The sequence below is a fragment of the Cervus elaphus genome, chromosome 18 (assembly GCF_910594005.1).
Source record: "Cervus elaphus chromosome 18, mCerEla1.1, whole genome shotgun sequence".
Taxonomy (NCBI): Eukaryota; Metazoa; Chordata; class Mammalia; order Artiodactyla; family Cervidae; genus Cervus; species Cervus elaphus.
In genome coordinates this window covers 38,625,063-38,646,477 of record NC_057832.1, presented here as the reverse complement: position 1 = coordinate 38,646,477, position 21,415 = coordinate 38,625,063, and the positions used below count along the sequence as shown (strand labels likewise).

General features: G+C 35.9%; 1 protein-coding gene across 1 annotated transcript in view; it reads right to left on the bottom strand.

The window, feature by feature from the left end:
- Window positions 1-21,415, bottom strand: part of ABCB5 (ATP binding cassette subfamily B member 5) — a 115,165-nt gene that overhangs the window by 43,861 nt on the left and 49,889 nt on the right. The window contains exons 14-16 of the mRNA XM_043872292.1: window positions 12,561-12,722; window positions 8,755-8,895; window positions 431-574 (exon numbers count right to left, since the gene is read on the bottom strand). Coding sequence (XP_043728227.1) covers window positions 431-574; window positions 8,755-8,895; window positions 12,561-12,722 — 447 coding nt within the window. The remainder of the gene's footprint in view (window positions 1-430; window positions 575-8,754; window positions 8,896-12,560; window positions 12,723-21,415) is intronic.

The window sequence follows — 21,415 nt, the reverse complement described above, 5'->3', positions numbered from 1 at the left end:
TAATAAGACCCTTGAGTTCATCAGCTCTCCTGGGTCCCCAGCACAGTCCCAAACTCCTTATTTCCTCTTTTTGACTGGTAATAAAAAATGGTCATTGTTCAGACCAGTTGAAAGAAAGAGTAGCCGTATTTGTCTCTTCTACTACTTCAGTGTTTTGGAATGCTGATACAGCACTGGAGTTAGAATTAGAAAACAAAGCAATTTCTTTACTGATTGCCCAGCTAACTAGGTACAGCCCAACACTTCACAATAGAGGCTGGCTTATCCCCTGAGAACATTAGCTAACCGTTCTATCATGGATCCCACACTAGGGGTAACCCACTGCACGTCTCAATTTTCCCCATGTTGAGTTAAAGTACCCCAGGTCTGTTCTCTCAGGTCACACTTTGTTTAAAATGGTTAAAAATATTAGCAAATTAGTTTTACTTACAGTTACAATTTTTGCAAAGATGATGGAAAATACTGGATGAACAGTTCCATTTAGAACAGAAGCCAGTGTCCCCAGAACCACAGAAGGCCATTCAGACTTATATAATTTAAAAATTTTTAATAGAGAAACTTCAGGAAGATTTGTCTATAGATAAAATGAAATACCTTGGTTATAACCCCAGTTTGAGACAATAATGGAATCTAAAGAAGTTAGCCCATCTTGAATAGATCTATAATATAAAATATCAAATATAATAGATAATAGAGAAGAAAGCAGAATTTCTTTTAGAAAAAATTTACTGCCTATATTACTGATAACAATATCAAAACAAAAAATAAATTTTATACAAAAGTGACTGTGCAACTTATCACCTTTTGGCATTTCACTCAGTCACTATCATTAAAAAAGTATAAATTAACACCCATGTGCTGATAGCTAGGACTTTAGAAGCAATGACAGGCATATTTTCCTTTATACCTGTTAAACTGGATTGAATAACATGCCCTAGCATAGGACAAAGTCTAGATAGGAACTCAGCATAGACAGAAGGTAAAAGTTTTTCTAGCATTTTAAGCTTGAAAGTTTTCTAGTTTCATGACTATTTATGGAACAATTTTTCTAATGCCTTGGTTAAAAGCTTGTTTTGGGGTTCCCAATTATAAGTTAATTGCTGCAATATCTGAGTATGTTACAATCACCATGGTTCACTTTCCTTTTCTTTTCAAGGAAGATAACAGTTCCTATCTTACAGGACTGGTTTTTTTTTGTTTGTTTTTTGTTTTAGTTTTTATTTTATATTGAAGGATAGTTGATTCACAATGTTGTGTTAGTTTCAGACATACACCAAAGTGATTCAGTTATATGTATATCCATTCTTTTTCAGAGTCTTTTCTTGGGTAAGTTACCACAGAATAGTGAGTAGAGTTTCCTGTGCTATACAGTAGGGCCTTGTTGATTATTATTATGTATAATAGTGAGTATATGTCAATGCCAGACGCCTAATTTATCCCTCCCCCATACATTTCCCCTTTGGTAACCATAAATTTATTTTCTAAGTCTGTGAGTCTGTTTCTGTTTTGGAAATAAGTTCACTTGTATCTTTTTTTTTTTTTTAGGTTCCACATATAAATGGTATCATATGATATTTGTTTTTCTCTGATTTACTTCACTCAGTATGATAATCTCTGGGTCCATCTGTGTTGCTGCAAATGGCATTATTTCATTCATTTTTATGCTGAGTAGAGGGTTGTTTTCAGAATTAAGCTTAACTCAGTATTTGCACACAATAAATACCCAATATCAACAATCTCGGATATGCAGATGATACCACTCTAATGGCAGAAAATGAAGAGGAACTAGAGAGTCTCTTGATGAGGGTGAAAGAGGAGAGTGAAAAAGCTGGCTTAAATTCAACATTCAAAAAACTAAGATCATGGCATCGAGTTCCATCACTTCACGGCAAATAGATGGGGAAAAAATGGAAGCAGTGACAGATTTTACTTTGTTGGGCTCTAAAATCACTGAGGATGGGGACTGCAGCCATGAAATTAAAACACACTTGCTCCTCAGAAGAAAAACTATGACAAACCTAGACAGCATATTAAAAAGCAGAGATATCACTTTGCTGACAAAGGTCCGTATAGTCAAAGCTATGGTTTTTCCAGTTGTCACGTATGGATGTGACAGTTGGGCCATAAAGAAGGCTAAGTGCTGCAGAATTGATGCTTTTGAATTGTGGTGTTGGAGAAGACTCTTGAGAGTCCCTTGGACTGCAAGGAGATCCAACCAGTCAATTCTAAAGGAAATCAATCCTGAATATTCATTGGAAGGACTGCTGCTGAAGCCAAAACTCCAATACTTTGGCCACCTGATGCGAAGAACTGACTAGTTACAAAAGACCCTGATGCTGGGAAAGATTGAAGGCAAAAGCAGAAAAGGGCAGCAGAGGATGAGATGGTTAGATAGCATCACGGGCTCAATGGTCATGAATCTGAGAACACTTTGGGAGAGGACACGGAGCCTAGTGCACTGAAGTCTATGGGGTCAAAGAGTCGGACATGACTTAATGACTGAATAACAACAATAAATACTAAATAAATGTTAGTTATTATTGATGTTATTGTGAAAGGAAGGATAGTGTTATGAAAAATCTTGGATCTTAAACAGAGAATGAATATTGCAAGTAACACTGGTATCTGCCAGTCCTTCCTGATCCATGGAGGGTACCATGGGGGAGGTAGTAGTCATGATGATCAGAGGATAAATAACATAATAATTATCTCTCCTTTCTCTTGTCTGGAATACCTAGGGGATTTATTTAAGAAACTTCAAAAATCTTGTGAATAAATTCTGTGGTGAGTAATTCTTTTGAATAGGAATGTAGGTAGCAAACTACTAGGCATTTTATATGTTGAAACTTCCTCATGGCATTCACTGTTGAAGTAATGAAATTTATGAACCTGATAATCAGAGAAAGATTTCAGGTAAGATATAAAATAGTATAGAATTCTTGTTTTAATCTTAGCCTGGAAATTATAATACAAACTCTATTGTTCGAACAAAAGAACTTTTAAAATTCTAAAGCCTTTAAAATCTATTTTCAGGATGGCTAAACCAAATTTATATTGGGGGATTCCCTAGTGGCTCAGATGGTAAAGAATCTGCCTGCAATGTGGGAGATCTGGGTTTGATCTCTGGGTCACAAAGATCCCCTGGAGAAGGAAATGGCAACCCACTCCAGTATTCTTGCCTGGAGAATCCCAATGGACAGAGGACCTGGTGGGCTACAGTCCATGAGGTTGCAAAAAGTCAGACACGACTGAGCAACTAACACTTTCACTTAATAATTTGATTATCTATTATCTTCTTTTCTGAAGTTTTCTGAGGATTATCATCATAAAGAGCTTCACTTTTCAGTTAGGTCACTATCCAACAGAATATAGAGAAATTTTAAAAGTTCCATTCCAACTCTTTGTGAAGTCCTAAACATGGATTTTCTTTTTTGTCAAACTCTTTACAAAATTATCTCATATTGTAATGAAACTACAAGCATGTCCCAGGACACAATATCAGTACATTACAGAGCCAGCTAATGTAGGAGGTCTATCAGCGTCTGTAAATACCTTTTACCTCTAAAAATATATGAAAAAGATTGAAAAAAGGGTATTAGTTAAATAATGCTATAAAGAGGGAAAAGAATAAATTGAAATAAAAACAAAATGAAAAGTTTTAGTAAAATCATGAGAGTCTGGACTACCTAACTGTGTTACAGGTTATATTAATAGTGTGTTTTAAGAGAACTTGATATAAAAATATAAGAAATTAGAGTCATTTCATAAAGAGATATGAAAGGATTTTTAAAAGTTAAAAAAAATCTCTTAAAATTTTAAAATTTAATCTGATATATTTTAAAGCTTTATTGAGTTATAATTTTCATATAAGCTACACATATATAAAGTGTACCTTTTCATAAGATTAGACTTCAGTACACACCCATGAAACTATCACCACAGTCAACATAATGAACATACTCCTTACCCTGATACGTTTCCTCCTGCTTTTCTAATCCCTTTCTTCCACACTTCTTAGTTGCCCATGCTCTTCCCCTACAACCACTGATATATTTTTGTCACTATAGACTGCTTTGCAATTTCTAGTTTTTTTTTTAATATATATAAATTAAATCACATAGTATGTACTCTTTTCATGTGGCTTCTTTTTGTTCAAAATAACTGCTTTGAGATTTATTCATGCTATTCAATGAATTAATATCTCATTCATTTTCATTGCTGAGAAGTGTTTCATTGTTTGGATAGACCACAATTTACCTCTTGACATAAATTTGGGTTATTCCAAGTTATGGGCTATCACAAATAAAGCTGCTATGAACATTCACATACAAGACTTTGTGTGGAGATATGATTTCATTTCTCTTAAGTGAACACCTAGAAGGGCTTCCCTGGTGGTTAACTGGTGAAGAACTCTCCTACCAATGCAGGAGATGCAGGTTTGATCCCTGGATTGGGAAGATCCTCTGGAGAAGGAAATGGCAAACCACTTCCGTATTCTTGTCTGGGAAATCCCATGAACAGAGGAGCCTGGAGGACTACAGTCCATGGGGTCAAAAAAGAATTGGACACGACTTAGCAACTAACAACAACAACAACAAAACCTAGAAAAAGAATGGCTGGATCATAGTAGGTGCATGTTTAACTTTTAACGAAACTGCTGAACTATTTTTTCAAATTGGGATTACTACTTTTTATTCTCACTAGCAAAATGTAGGGTTCCAGATGCTCCACATCACCACCAATACTTGGTACAATCTTTTTAGATTTAACTCTTCTAAAAGGTGTATCATGACATCTCAATTATAATTAATTTGTTCTTCTCTAATGCCTAATGAAGGACAGGGAAGCCTGGCATACTGCAGCCTATGGGGTTACAAAGAGTCAGATACGACTGAGCGATTAAACAAAAATGCCTAATGATGTTAGGCATATTTTCATATGCTCATTTCCCATATGCATATCTTCTTTGGCAAAATGTCTATTAAAATATTTTGCCTATTTTCCTGTTAGGTTTTTGGTATTCTTATTACTGTGCTTTGGGAGTTTTCTGTATATTTTGGATACAAGTCTTTTATCACATATGTGACTTACAAATATTTTCTTACAGTTTATAGTCTATCTTTTCATTTCTTACAAAGCTTTACTGGAAATTTCCTGGCAGTCCAGTGGCCAGGACACTGTGCTTTCACTGCCAGGGCCTGGGTTTGGTCCCTGGTCAGGGAACTAAGATGCTGCAAGCCTTGTGATGCAGCCAAAAAAAAAAAAAAAAGTTTTACAAATAGAAATTTTCTTCATTTTGAAGTCTAACTTATCTATCTTTCTCTTTTACAAATTGTGATTTTGGTGTTGTAGCTAAGAAATCTTTGCTTAACTCAAAGTCATAAACATTTTCTACTCTATCTTCTTATGAAAATTTTCTATTTTTAGCTTTTTGGTAATGTCCAAATTCCATTTATAGTTAATTTTCATCTGTGCTTTGAAGTATGGATTGAAGATGATTCTTTTGGATAGATAGGTATTTCTTTCAGCATCTTTTCTTAAAAAGACTATATATTTTTGAGGCTTCCCTGGCGGATCAGTGGTGAAGAATCTGCCTGCCAATGCAGGAGACACAGGTTTGATCCCTGGTTAGGGAAGATCCCACATGCCACGGAGCAGCTGGGCCCGTGCTCCATAACTAGCCTGTACTCTAGAGCCCAAGAGTCTCAACTACTGAGCCAGGGTGCTACAGCTATTGAAGCCTGCACCCCGGAGAGCCTGTGCTCAGCCACAGGAGAGGCCACCGCAGGGGAAGCCCATGCTCAGCAGCGAGAGAGCAGCTCCCACTTGTGGTAACTGGAGAAAAGTCTCCGCCCAGCAACGAAGACAGTGCAACCAAAATCAATCAATCAATAAAATTCAAAAAGACTATCTATTCTGTATTGAATTGCCTTTGCACTTTTGTCTGAAGAGCTGACTATATGTGTGTGGGTCTAATTCTTGATTCTCTCTTTTCTGTTCTATTGATCTATTTCTCTATTTTTGTTCCAATAGCACATTATTTTGATTACTATAGCTTTATACTAAAAATTGGTGAACTGAACTGAGCACATTAGTTTGATTACTATAGCTTTATACTAAAAATTGGAATTAGTAATTATAAACCCTACAGCTTTGTTCTTCTTTACGAAAGCTGTTTTTCTCATTTTATCCTTTTGAATTTACATTTAGAATCTGTTTGCCAAATTCTACAAAAAATCTGCTAAGATGTTGACTGGGATTGCTTTGAACTATGGACCCAATTTGGGAAGAAATGACTTCCAAACAATGTTGAATCTTTTTATTCTGAAACTCAGACCCTCCCCTGGCATCCTAAAGGACAGATTTCAAGTAAACTTTACCAGCAAGGTACCTTGGCATCTTCTTTGTTAGCCACTGAGTCATTTAGTTGCAGGGAATAAAGAGGGCTCTTCCTTGGGTCTCTGTTTCACCCCAAGGATAGTGGTTGGCACCTTTTCTCTGCTGCGTCTGCATTCTTGAGTGTTCTGTTAATTTTAGCTAGCCAATTCCCACTACTTTAATTCCCTAATGATTCGTTACACTAAACTGTCTCTGTTCAAATTGTGTGGTTTCTGTCTTCTGACTCAACCCAACCTCCTATTAATTCTGTTCTAAAATCCTACTTCACATTTTCCATTTCATTATTTACTTTTATAGTCTCTGTTCACTTCTCATTGCGTTACTATAGTCTGAAAAAAATTATTTACAAATATGGCCGTGGAGCTGAGGTTTGGCTTGCTTCACTTGGTAGGGCTGTAGCCTTCCTTCCAGAATCTCAGTTTCCTGCCCACTATAGCACCAGGCACTGCAACCAAGTCTGTAGCCTCCTTTTACTACTACTTATAAGATAGACAATTAACGAGAACCTACCTTAGAGTACAGGGAACTCTACTCAGTGCTCTGTGGTGATCCAAATGGGAAGGAAACCCAAAACAGAGTGGCTGTGTGTATGTGCATAACTGATTCACTCTGTGGTACAGCAGAAGCTAACATAACACTCTAAAGCAACTAAACTCCAATAAAAAAACAAGAACAAAGAGTAGGTGCGTGAAGGAAGCCTAGCTAACCACTTGGTACTCCTGCTCCGTTTCTAGTCGATAGAGATATTTATCTTGTTTTGGAGCTTGGCTATGTCTTATTGTTTTTCCCTTTTTATGTTTTATCTATCATTACTATGTGTATGGAGCAGAGCAGTTGTATCGGAGTGTAAATTTACCCTATCATTTTCTCTATAAGTCTGAGTTGTTTTTTAATTTTATGATTTTCACCTTTATCAGATTTTAAAATTCCTTTTTATACACCTAGTGGATTTTTAGACTTCAAGGTGGACTTTCATTCTGTTTTTAACCATTACAGTGAGAGTAATTAGCTATTAACAGATATTTTAACATAGTGTCTTTTACACTCTTGCACAGCGTTTCACAAACTCTTATACAATATAAACTCTTGTACTGTCTTCTTCTACTCAGGCCTTTTGCCATAGAGCAAATTACCTATGCTATTATTTACATAATATTGTTCTTTTGATGTTTACATAAATGCATTTTTAAAGAAAATTAATAGATAAGCAAACATATAAATGTGAATGCTATGTAGGATCACATACCTAAAAAGGGAAAAAACTGCATCTAGAATTAAAAGCAACAGACTGGCAGTGTCAGAGAAAGGCAGAGGGGGAGGTTTGAGGCAGGTCATCCCAGGGCTTCAGACAGATAATAGATGAGACTGAGAACAGTGGGCAGGAAGATGGTGGGAATGGCTAAGGGGTATTCCACCTCAAGTATTTGTCAACCCAAGGAGAAGAAGGGAACTCCAGTTTGTGAGAAATAGTGAGCCAAAGATAAGAGTGGATGATATGGGAGCTGGAGTTTAGGAAAACCGAAGCTAATATTCAGGGGCTGAGGTGGGAGATTTCATGGTGTATGAGTTTACAATTGAGAAGCAGCCAAAGGGCTGAGTGAGGTTGCCTGGGGTTGAGGAGAGAGCTGGACTTAGGGAATGAGGAGGCTCGAAGAACCACAGGCTGAGGTGAGATGGAATTATGTTTTATGCAAGAATGCTGAGGAAAAGAGTTAGAGTGGAAGTTGAGCTCCAAAGAAGGTGCTGGGGATTTTAAGAAAAGGGAGGCTGAATGGGAGAGAAACATTAGACTTGAGGTAAGAATGAAGACTGAAGAGGTAGTACAGAGAGGTATGAGACATAAGGAGGCTTAAAGGAGACTGATCTGGACTCAGAAGAGCCTGGGGGTAGGTGTAGGGAAGCAAGCATGGAAACAAGAACTCCTTGCCCAGCTGAACAAAGCTATTAGGGTTGTACCCTGGGGTTGAGAGACTGGATCCTGTATGTGCTAGTGCTTATCTGCATCCAGTGAGTGGAGTGGATTTGGGTCTTAATCTGACTTAGATTGATCTTGAGCATCGCTGTTGGTACCACACCACCCGAGCCACTGTTTTAACCCATGGTTTGCCATATAGGAAAGGATTCTCACAAGATTTCCTGCCCCAATAATGACCTCTGACATCAGTGCAGTCTTATTTGAAGGCTTCTTTCTTACAGTCACAGTGATGTTAGTGTGAAGTTCGGCAAAGACTTAGGTTTGGTAACCTAAGTGCTATAATAACATTTTATAATAAATACGTTCTAAATATATTATAAGGATTGTACCAAAATTCACTGGAGAACATGTTGGTAACTTGTTGATAGTTGACCCATTACCTCTTTATATTGGGTGGATTCCTCAAACTTGTCAGCAAAATCTGACCTCATGCTATTCACAGAGCACAGAGGAATTGAGCTGGTATCTTTTTCAGCAGAATAAGCCACCGATTCTATCTGTTCATCAGCTTTTTTAATATCCTTAAATGAAGAAGACCCATGTTACCACCAGAATAATGCCTTAAAAATTCAATGCAACTCTATTAAACATCCCTCTAAAATTGTACTGCCTTTGTTACTGAAAGTGGTGTATTTCTGAGCAATTCTTGCTGAAGTTTTTAGATTCAATACAGAACCAGTAAGTCTAACTCATACTAAAATGTTAGTGAGTGACAATAGCTTATTGTGTCTTTCCCCCCAAAGACCTGTATAATTAACCATAGAAAATAATGCCTTAATTAAAAACAATTATTCTACTAGCAAGAACAGATCTTAGTAAAATGAGCTTTGTGAGGGCAATGACTCAAATATACTTTATCTTTCTCTCTCTCTGATTCCTTCTTCCCAGCCTTTTCTGGAGCTTACAGATTTATAACATAAAGTTAGGCACTCAAATGTGAAGCTGGCCCTAGGTATGAGATAGATCTCAGGAGACAATAACACTTTGCAGGCTGGCCACTGCTGCCCATTCCAAAGAAACTAAAAAGCAAATTTGGTGGGGCCAGCTCCAAAAGAATGAGAAATTCCAAAGACATCAAATTAACCTTAAAGAAATTGTTTAAATCAGACTAGGATAAAGTTCTAAACCAGATTCCTTTAAGTCTAGGTTTTGGTTTTTTTTGCTACTCCAGGAAGTAAGGCCAGTTTTAGTGACTTCCTTATGAAGACATGGAAGGAGCGGTGAAGACAGAAATGAAAAGCTTGGTTAGGATGATGAAGGCCCAACCAGGGTGGGGAGTACAGATGGTAAGACTTAGGTAACTTCAGATGCAAAGGAGAGTGTGTACACATAGGGTTTCCTAGGGACACTGTGATTCTTTAACCAGATTAACAACTATTAATCAGTCATTTCAAGGTACATAAACTTTAACCAGCCTTATGCTATCTTAATATCTTGAATCAGACATTCCTTTATGCTATCACTTTCTTTTTTCAATAAATTTCCCTACTAAGAAATAAAATTTTTATTTGGCATTTTTTTTCAGGAGCTATTTACTTTGTGGCAAGCTTAAAATAAAATTTTGACTTCTCATAATAAAATTTTCTAAAGAGGTGCTTACAGAGCAAGAACAATTCTATTTGCTGAGAAGGTTGCTAGACAAAATAACAATGGCAAAGAGTTTGGGTATGTATGTATTCTACCTGTTTTTATTTCATTTTCGTGTGGAAACTCACTAAAGGAAACTCACAGACTCGCTATATATGTAAATAATTACGTGCATTCTAGATAAATACTAACAGCATTAATTGGTACATGGTTACAATAATAACCACGGTTTGAACTTTCCTTAAAAATTTGATTGGATAACAAAGAACAGTAATATAATAAAATTTATTACACCAATAATAGTTCTAAGTACTTTACATGAATGAACTCATTTAATTATTTTCCTCATTTTAGATATTAGAAAACTGAGGAACAGAGAATTTAAACAACTTACTCATTGTCCTAAATCTATTATGTGGCAGAGTAAGGATTTCCACTTGATGTGTCTACAGAGCTCATGACTGTAACCATTTTGCTGTGCTGCTTTAGCAGCATTAACTTTGTAATACTTATGAAAATCATGAATTATCATAAACTGATTGATTTGGACACTACAGGCAATGGTAGCAAATAAATCCATCCAGAGTTTCAGAACTGTGTTACTGTTTATGCAGATATCATGTATGTTATGCTTACTATATACAGTTCCCAGAATATTAGAGTTGTTCATTGAGTATTAATATTTAAAATTATATTATTATAGCAGAATGAACATTATTTTAGATAATCAGAGAGTACTAATCCATTCTGAATAAGGTTTTGAATAAAATTTTTACACAGTTATACCATAAAGACTCCATTTTTGTTTTCCTTACATTGAGGAACTCTTTAACCTCATACCTAAAAATGGAGTTTTAGTTTGGCTATAATGAAAAAAGTGTTGCTTCAAAGAAAGATCTCAGTGTAGTAGTTTTTAAGAATCTTAAAATAGGGTTAGTTTGACTACAATTATTTCCTTTTATTTTTTATAATTATTAGCTTGAAAATATTGAAATTCATAAATTGTTAAATTTACTATGGAATGAAAATCAGGCGAATTCAACTGGCAAATAACACATAAAATTTATCTTTAAAGAGGAGTATGGCCTAACATGAAATAAAATTGAAATAAAGAAATTTTAAAATCAATCAATGTGAGATGACATTTTCACACTTTTTATTTTCTCTCTTTCTTTTTTTAAAACGATCTTTGCTTTATACGTTGTGTTTAAAAATCCTTCATTCTAGCATATGGAGAAAGCTGGGGTTTGAAATTTTAAGTTTTGTGAGATATAGGCTCATAGCTTTCTAAATTTCCTAATTTGTGAAATAATAATGTTGATATAAAAAATATAGTCAGAAAGTTAAACAAGTAAAATAAACCAAAAAAAAGGTTAATATTAGTTGCCTGCAGAAGACCCCTTGGAAAGAGGGCTGCCTTCTTGACCAAGAGAAGAAGGCAGAATGAAGAAGATAGCTAGAGCCTAATCACTACTACTTATGTTAATGTGCCCTAATAAAAAACTGTGAAATTCAGTAGGGTAGATCACATGACATGCAGAAATTTGGATCCCAAATTTGGGATTTGCCAGCATGCCCCAGTATTGTCATGTATCCTCCTGATTACCTAACATGAGCTTTCTGGTGTACCTGTGATAATGTGGTATCTACGCAGTATGGATATGTATTATACATCCTTTCATTTAGCAGATATTTTTTGAGTGCCCATTGTGTGTTAGGCACTGAGTTAGGTGCTTCCTACACAGGAAGTCTTAATCTTTACATGGTCTGATCTTCATTATCCAAATTTTCCATTATTCCCCCAACACTTATTATTACTTAAGGGAGACTGGTCTCCTTTCTGTTGATCTGCAAAACAAGTTCCTTCTTACTTTCATATTACCTAGATTTCTCCTCCTTACCCCCCTGCTTGCCCTCAAGATTTCTTCACGAATACTTTCATGGGATTCATGTCTTCATTAATCTTGCTTCTTATTTCTACAGCTTGTAGCATCTGTATGCATGATTCTGCATTTTACCTCTGTAGCCGAGTTTTAAGCCTTTAAGTAGGAATTGTGCATTATAGTTCTTTGTGTTTTAACAAAAAGATCACAGCATACAGAGTTAGATTTTTCTGGATCTGCCACATACAAACTTTGAAGCCTATTTGTTATCTGCATGGCAAATATTAGGTAAAAATACTGTATGTGTGTGTGTGTGTATATATGTGTGTGTGTGTGTGTGTGTGTGTGTGTGCATGTGTGTATATATATATTGGAGAAGGCAATGGCAACCCACTGCAGTACTCTTGCCTGGAAAATCCCAGGGATGGCGGAGCCTGGTGGGCTGCTGTCTATGGGGTCACACAGAGTCGGACACGACTGAAGTGACTTAGCAGCAGCAGTATATATACAGTAATTAGTTCTTTAACTTTCATCATTATCTATAACAATGCTGAGGATATTAGACACACTGAATTTCTTAACTAGGGAACTATGAATATCCTTGATTGCCTCATGAAACATGAGATAATAATAATTCAGAACTTCTGTTTTCTAGCATGGCATGATCTCTGAAAAGTTAAAATATGCAAACATAACATATGTCATATGAACGTTACCTGTGACATTGCAAGTGAATAATATAGACCCTGTTTTGCCATTAATTCAGCATGTGTCCCTTTTTCCACCACCATCCCATCTTTTATGGTCACAATCATATCTGCACTTCGAATAGTGGAAAGCCGGTGAGCTACTACAATTGTAGTCCGACCTTTGCTTGCCTATAAAGCAATAAGCATAGAAAATGAATGTTAGTAGGAATAATAAACTTGGGATATTCAGGAAAATTTCTTATACTATTATTTAAGCATAAAAGAATCTTACCTTTGGATATAGAAATTTGAAAACTTTAACTGAATTGAAAGGCCAATAGAAATTAAAATTAAAAAGCAGGAAGTTAGATTCCAAATTGTTGAATTTATAAAACCATAGTAGGGCTTCCCTGGTAGCTCAGTGTTAAAGAATCCATCTGCCAATGCAGGAGACATGGGTTCGATCCCTGGTCTGGGAAGATCCCACAGGCTGCAGAGCGACTGAGCCTGTGCTCCACAACTTTTGAGCCTGTGCTCTAGGGTCCGTGAGTCACGCCTACTGAACCCTCGCACCCTAGAGCCCATGGTCAGCAAGAAGAGAGGCCACCACGATGAGAGCCTATGCACTGCGAGACATAGCCCCTACTCACTGCAGCTGCTCCCGCAGGAAAGAAAGCCCAGTTCAGCTAAAAACAAATGAAAAAATACTTTAAAAAAACACTGACACAGTATCTTAGAGCTGAAAAGGAAACCAAAGACTAATCTGAGCCACCTAACAACTGCCTGGCTATCAGTAACTAAAAGTAGCTAATTATTTTATTTTTCATCTCTAAAATGAAGGTATAGATTCAAGATAATATATGTTTTTAACTTTTTAACAAGTACTATATACATAAAGAAAAATGTAGCACAGCAAATATAGCTAAAATTTTAGAATAAATTTATATGTAGTGTAATCTATAAAAATATTGAATCACTATGTTGTAAAACTGAAACTATATAATATTGTAAGTCAAGTATATGTCAGTAAAGTTTTCTTTAATGGTTAGAATGGTAAATTTAATGTCATGTATATTTTACCAGTGTTTCTTCTTGTCATGACCTCAATAACAATCTAATAATCAGACTGTAATTATTATTCAAAGCATCTAAACTTGTATCATAGTTAATCCACATCTTCTGTCACATAGATTAGATAGAGTAGTTATTACTGCCCTCAGCAGGCCTACCTATGTTTCAGATCTCTTTAAAAAATACTATGAGATAATATGACTGGCATCAAATTGCCCTGGATGTTTTTAGTTTGAAAGCGGATCATCACACTGCATGAATAGTTAAGCAAACAATCAACTAGGAATGGAGCCCACTGTTTCAATTAAAACTCACAATACAGTTACTCTGACATATATATTGATGGACATAATGTTGTTGTTTAGTTGCTAAGTTGTGTCTGACTCTTTTGTGACCCTGGGGACTGTAGCCTGCCAGGCTCCTCTGTCCATGGGATATTCCAGGTAAGAATACCGGAGTGGGTTGCCAGTTCCTTCTCTAGGAGATTTTGCTGACCCGGGGATCAAACCCGTGTCTCCTGCATTGGCAGGCAGATTCTTTACCACTGAGCCACCTGGGAAGTCCAACTTACTGTATCACATGCTAATTAAGTACAAATGGTAAACAATCTCATATATAGACTATAAAGTATACCATGCTTATAAAGGAAAGTTTAATTTTCAATATTTTCTTCATCATTTGTGTTCTCTGGAGTCACAGTTCCTAGGTTTCAGTCTTTTTTCTGTCACTTTTTGGGTCTGCGATCTTAGACAAGTTTCCTCATTTATTAAATGGGGGAAATTATGCTACCTATATTTTAGGGTTATTGTGCAGATTAATATTCTTGGTGAAGTGAAGTGAAAGTGAAAGTTGCTCAGTTGTGGAAGTATACTAATGCAAGTTTTTTACTATATGAGAGGTACCAGTATTCTTGGTACCATGCCTCAAAGATGGAAAGTTTGCAGTAAATAATAGCTTTTATACTATTAACTGTTTTCAGGCTGCAGACCCTTGACTATTTACTGAGGGCAAGCCCAGTGTATTAACAGCATGGGGTTTATAACACATGCATAGGTGTATAACATATGTGTATTATTGTTGTGCATGCTCAGTTGCCCCAGTCATGTCTGACTCTTTGTGACCCCATGGACTGCAGCCCGCCAGGCTCCTGTGTCCTTGGGATTTTCCTGGCAACAATACTGGATAGGATTGCTATTTCCTACACCAGGGGATCTTCCCAACCCACGTCTCTTGCATCTTTTGCTAGAAAATAATAATAAAAACAACTTGCAGGCCAGCAAGGGAGGAATGGAAGTAAGTTTTTTACTATACGTGAGGTGATGCAATGTCATTTGAGGGTAGATAGTGATAAGTTAAAGGTATACACTCTAAACCCTAAACCTATCACTGAAATAAAAAAGAGAGCTAATATACTTACAAAAGAGATAAAATGGAATCATAAATAGTATTCAGTTAATCCATGTAAAGGGAGAACATGAGGAAAATATAAACAAGAGTAGAAAAAACAGCAAAGATTATCTATTTAAATTGGGTGGTTTAGTCTTTAAGTCATTTCCAACTCTTGTGACCCCATGGACTGTATCCTGCCAGGCTCCTCTGTTCACGGTGTTTTCCAGGCAAGAATCCTGGAGTGGTTTGCCATTTCCTTCTCCAGGGGATCTAATAATCACAGTAAATGTAAATAGTCTAAATGCCCCAATTAGAAGTCAAAGATTGTCAGACTAAGCACAACACTAAGACCCAACTGTATGCCAACCACAAGGAACACATTTCTAAAATCAAGACAAAAATAAGCCTACAGTAAAGGGTGGAAAAAGACATACCTGCTAACGCTGAGTCAAAGAAAGCTGGAGCGGACTGTGTTATCAGTGTCAGACAAAGAAAACTAAGGAGCAAAGCATATAGCCAGAGTAAAGGAGTATACTCCAAAATGATAGAGGGATCAATTAATCAAGAAGACCGAGCAATCCTGAATGTTTATGTACATCACAACAGAGTTCCAAAATGTGTGACACCAAAATGGAAGCAACTGCAAGGACAAGTTCAATTCACAATGAAAGATGGATAATTCAGTAACTCTTCCTCAATAATTTATAAAGCGAGTACACAGACTTTCTGTAAGGATAAAAAAGACTTGAATAACACTATCAACCACTTTCCTATAATCAGTATTCATAGAACATTTGATCAACAACAGCAAATGCACATTATTTCCAAGTTTACACAGAATATTTACCAAGATAGACCATATTCTGTGTCATAAAACATCTTAATAAATTGAAAATATTCATCATACATAGTATGTTCTCTGACCACAATAGTATTAAATTAAAATTTAATACAGAAAGATCTTCGGAAACTCCCTGAATACTTGGAAACAAAATTATTTCTCAAGTAAATGACCTCAGAGTCAACCTAAGAAAACAAAAAGGGAAGAGAAAGTTAAACACAAAGTAAGCAGAAGAAAGGAAATAATAAAGATCCAAGCAGAAACAATTAAATATAAAAGGAGGAAAATAAGCCAAAAAGAGAGACATCAGTATAAGAGAGACCAAAGATACACCCATACATATATGGAAAAACTGATTTTCTACAAAGATGTAAAGGTAATTCAGTGCAGAAATAAACAGTCTTTTCAACAAATATTGCTGGAACAGTTGAAAGTTCATGTGCAAAGAAAATAAAACAAACAAAAATAAAACAAACTTAAAACCATACATGGCACTGTGTACAGAAATTAACTCAAAATTGATCATAAACCTAAATATAAAAACTAAAGCTATAATATTTCTTGAAGAAAAAGTATGGAAATAATGTTTTCGATCTTGAATTTGGCTAAAAATTTCTTAAGTAGAACACTAAAAGCTTGATTTATAAAGGGAAAAATGATAAACTAAACTTCTTCAAAATCAAAGGCTTCTGTTCTTTGGAAGATACTAAGAGGATGAAAAGACAAGTCTCAGACTAAAGAAATATTTTCCAGTTATCTGATAAAGTCCTTATATTCCGAATGTAAAGAATATATAAAGAACTCTCAAAACAATGACAAGAAATCAAATGACCAATCAAGAAATGGTATAAGCATAACATGTGAATGGAAACTTTAACAAGGAAGAGATATGATTCATGTTGATGTATTGCAGAAGCTATCACAATATTGCAATTATCTTTCAGTTAAGAATAAAATACAATAAAAAAAAAGAAGAGATATTGATGTTCAAAAAGCACGTAAAAATGCCCAACATCATTCAATTCAGTTCAGTTCAGTTCAGTCGCTCAGTCGTGTCCAACTCTTTACGACCCCATGAATTGCAGCACACCAGGCCTCCCTGTCCACCACCAACTCCCGGAGTTTACTCAAACTCATGCCCATCGAGTCGGTGATGCCATCCAGCCATCTCATCCTCTGTCCTCCCCTTCTCCTCCTGCCCCCAATCCCTCCCAGCATCAGGGACTTTTCCAATGAGTCAATTCTTTGCATGAGGTGGCCAAAGTATTAGAGTTTCAGCTTCAGCATCAGTCCTTCCAATGAACACCCAGGACTCATAGTCATCAGTAAAATTCAGATTAAAATAAAAATAAAGCACCACTAAACAGTTCTAAAATTAACATGCCTGGATGTTAAAGTGTTGGCAAATATGTGGAGTAGCAGGAATTCTCATATAGCTGATAAATATCTTTTACTATTGTGATTATGTAAATATTATTTGTTTTAATTCCATTGTATCATGATTGTTCAACAGAAAATAACAGAATTCTATACCACTAAAACTAACATTTAATAGAAAAACTTATAACAATTTTTAAAAATCCAGATGCACATTATAATTATCTTGGAATTTTTTGAAAAATGCAAATGCCTGGGTATTATTTCTTTTTTCCAAAGCTCCAGGTATGATTTTAATGAGCTGCCATGTTTGAAAATTGGATTATATGAAAATCTTTTATTTTTATCTAGTTTGTTTCACTTTTACTATTTCATATTCAGTGCTCATATTGCATTTAGTTTATGTTTTCCAATTTCTCCATCTTTTCTTTGTTGTTCTTTCTGAAGTCTTTATCAAGTGTAGTAGAAAAGCTTTCATATCCCCACACATGTATATAAATACTATGTATAACATATATTTTAGAAAACATGAATTTTTGCTTATCTAAAGAATTTGACATTTTACACTTGTTATACTAAGTATAAACAGAATGTTAGATTTCTAATTTATATTCACTCAAAACTTTGATATAGTTCCATTTATTCTGGCATCTTGTATACTGCTAAAAGTCTAGAAAGTTTATTATTTTAGTGTTTAAAAAAATCTGAATGAGGCTAGAAACTTCTAATCTGATTCCGAGAATATAAAGAAATATCATGTTGTAAAAAAAAAAAAAAACCCAGAAATTAACATGTGATACAGTAATACTAACTAAAGTACAGATTTTGTTCAAATTTCACAAAATTTTATGCTGGTGTCCATTAATTGTTTTCATACCTTATTCAAGATTCTACATTGTATTTAGTTGCACTGAGAAACTTCACCTGCATGCGACTAATTCTAAGTTCTCTCTTCATTTTTATTGTTACAAATATTTTCTAATTTTCCTTGTTATGGCTCCTTAGATATTTAATTTGAAAGTGGAAATTTAATTTCCAAATACATGGGGTTTTTTTTGTTTGTTTGTTTTTTCCTTAAAGAAAGCACTTTATTTTCCCTTTAAACAACTTGGTCACAGTACATTATTTTACATGAATGGCAGTCATTTTTTAAACCTCCACTTAAAAGGCCTTGTGTCTGAGTCTGAGGTGGTAAGAGGATATGAATACAAGTATAAAAACAGTGCAAAATGTTTAGCCCACAGCCTCCAGAGTTGGCTTCAGAAATCCCCTCTAACGTTAGTTACATCGAGTCGGTGTACAGTTAGTTGAGTTAGTTAGTTACATTAAATATGAAATTTAATATTAAATAAATTTTCCTGGGCTTCCTCTAGTCTAACATCAGACCCAGAAATGTAATCATATGAAAAGTCTCAGAAGCCCTAACAACTCAAACCGTCAAAATCATGCAGACCATAGGATCACAACAGGATGAGTTTGTGAGTTCTGTAACACAGCATCTTATTAGTGGCACCATCTGAAGAAACAGCGGATTTTAGTTGCATCCATAACTAGAATAGACTAGCTGTGGTTTTAAAGCTTTGCTCTTAAAAGTATGATTTTTCTATAAGTAAAAGATGCCATCAGGAAGGTTAGAGTAGTGACAAGTCATAGGCCCGACAGAAATAGTCACAACCCCTAAAGGTCTCTGTTCAACCAGTTTTTGACCTGCTGCTGATACTACAGTGAAAAGCTTTGTGCCAACTGAAATGGGAATAACTATCCATTAGAAACAGGATTAAATGTAGCTGATTTTGGGGGTTTTAAAGTATACTTGATATTAATTTCTCATTTAAATGCTTTCTTCTCTGCAATTGCCCTCTTTGTTTTTTCAGTCTTTTAACTTTATTGAACTAAAGAGCCTCTTGATCAAAGTGAAAGAGGAGAGTAAAAAAGTTGGCTTAAAACTCAACATTCAGAAACTAAGATCATGGCATCTGGTCCCATCACTTCATGGGAAATAGATGGGGAAACAGTGGAAACAGTGGTTGACTTTATTTTTCTGGGCTCCCAAATCACTGCAGATGGTGATTGCAGCCATGAAATTAAAAGATGCTTACTCCTTGGAAGGAAAGTTATGACCAACCTAGACAGCATATTAAAAAGAAGAGACTTACTTTGCCAACAAAGGTCTGTCTAGTCAAGGCTATGGTTTTTCCAGTGGTCATGCATGGATGTGAGAGTTGGACTATAAAGAAAGCTGAGTGCCAAAAAATTGATGCTTTTGAACTGTGGTGTTGGAGAAGACTTTTGAGAGTCCCTTGGACTGCAACGAGATCCAACCAGTCCATCCTAAAGGAGATCAGTCCTGAAGGTTCACTGGAAGGACTGATGTTGAAACTGAAACGCCAATACTTTGACCACCTGATGCAAAGAACTGACTCTTTGGAAAAGACCCTGATGCTCGGAAAGACTGAAGGTGGAAGGAGAAGGGGATGACAGAGGATGAGATGGTTGGATGGCATCACCGACTCAATGGACATGAGTTTGGGTAAACTCCGGGAGTTGGTGATGGACAGGGAGGCCTGGCATGCTGCAGTCCATTGGGTAGCAAACAGTCAGACATGACTGAGCGACTGAACTGAACTGAATTTTATTGAGTCTTTCAATGGCTAAGTCAAGGATCTGTCTTGGTAAATGTCATATTGCAGTTGAAAATATGCAGGTTATTTTTGAATATTTTTTGATATTGCTTTCTAACATAATTTCACAGTGATAAGAGAACAGACTATCATTTCAATATCTTTTAGGCCATACATTTTTTGCATCTTGTTTATATTCCTGGATATGTTCCAGGGTCTCCTGGTTTATAGTCTATGGGAAGTTGAATAGAATTTGTATCCTGCTGTTGTGTGAAAATTGTATAAATCTTAATTATGTTGAGTTGGTTCATAGTGCTTTTCAGGTCTACTATATCCTTCTACTTTTCTGTCTATTGATTCTATTAATTTTTGGGAGTTTGATATTGAAACACCAATAAAAATCTTAATTTATCTACTTAAAAATAATTGTAATATATAGTGGAACTATATGTAACTTTGTTCTGCTGCTTCCAAGTCTCCTGTAAATGCGTTATTGTATTTTCCTAACAAAAGAAAAACAAAAAAGAAAGAAGAAAAAAGGTATCTATGAAAAGAAAAGAACATAAAAGGAAAATAGTTTGGCACTTAATGAAAAACTTAAACATACTCCTACTATAAGATTCACCCATTCAAATTTTAGGTATTTACCTAAGAGAAACAAAAGTGTATGCCCACAGAAAAAAATGACATATGGATGTTCAGAGCTGCCTTATCTGTTAATATTCAAAACCTGCAAACAAACCAAATAACTCAAATGGGCATCAATACCAATAACTCAACTGTGTTATATCTATATAATGGAACACCATCCACCAATGAAAAGGAACTAATATATCCCACCACATGGATGAGTCTCAAAACAATCACACTGAGTGAAAGAAGCCAGAAAAGAACACACACTATAGAGCTCTAGAAAGTGCAAACCACTCTACAGTTCAGTTCAGTTGCTCAGTCGTGTCTGACTCTTTGCGACCCCATGAACTGCTGCACACCAAGCCTCCCTGTCCATCACCAACATCCGGAGTCCACCCAAACCCATGTCCATCGAGTCAGTGATGCCATCCAACCATCTCGTCCTCTGTCGTCCCCTTCTCCTCCTGCCCTCAATCTTTCCCAGCATCAGGGTCTTTTCAAATGAGTCAGCTCTTCCCATGAGGTGGCCAAAGTATTGGAGTTTCAGCTTCAGCATCAGTCCTACCAATGAACACCCAGGACCTTTAGGATTGACTGGTTGGATCTCCTTGCAGTCCAAGGGACTCTCAAGAGTCTTCTCCAACACCACAGTTCAAAAGCATCAATTCTTTGGTGCTCAGCTTTTTTTATAGTCCAAGTCTCACATCCATACACCACCACTGGAAAAAACATAGCCTTGATTAGATGGATCTTTGTTGGCAAAGTAATGTCTCTGCTTTTTAATATGCTGTCTAAATTGGTCATAACTTTTCTTCCAAGGAGTAAGCATCTTTTAATTTCATGGCTGCAATCACTATCTGCAGTGATTTTGGAGACCCCAAAAATAAAGTCAGCCACTGTTGCCACTGTTTCCCCATTTATTTGCCATGAAGTGATGGGACCAGATGCCA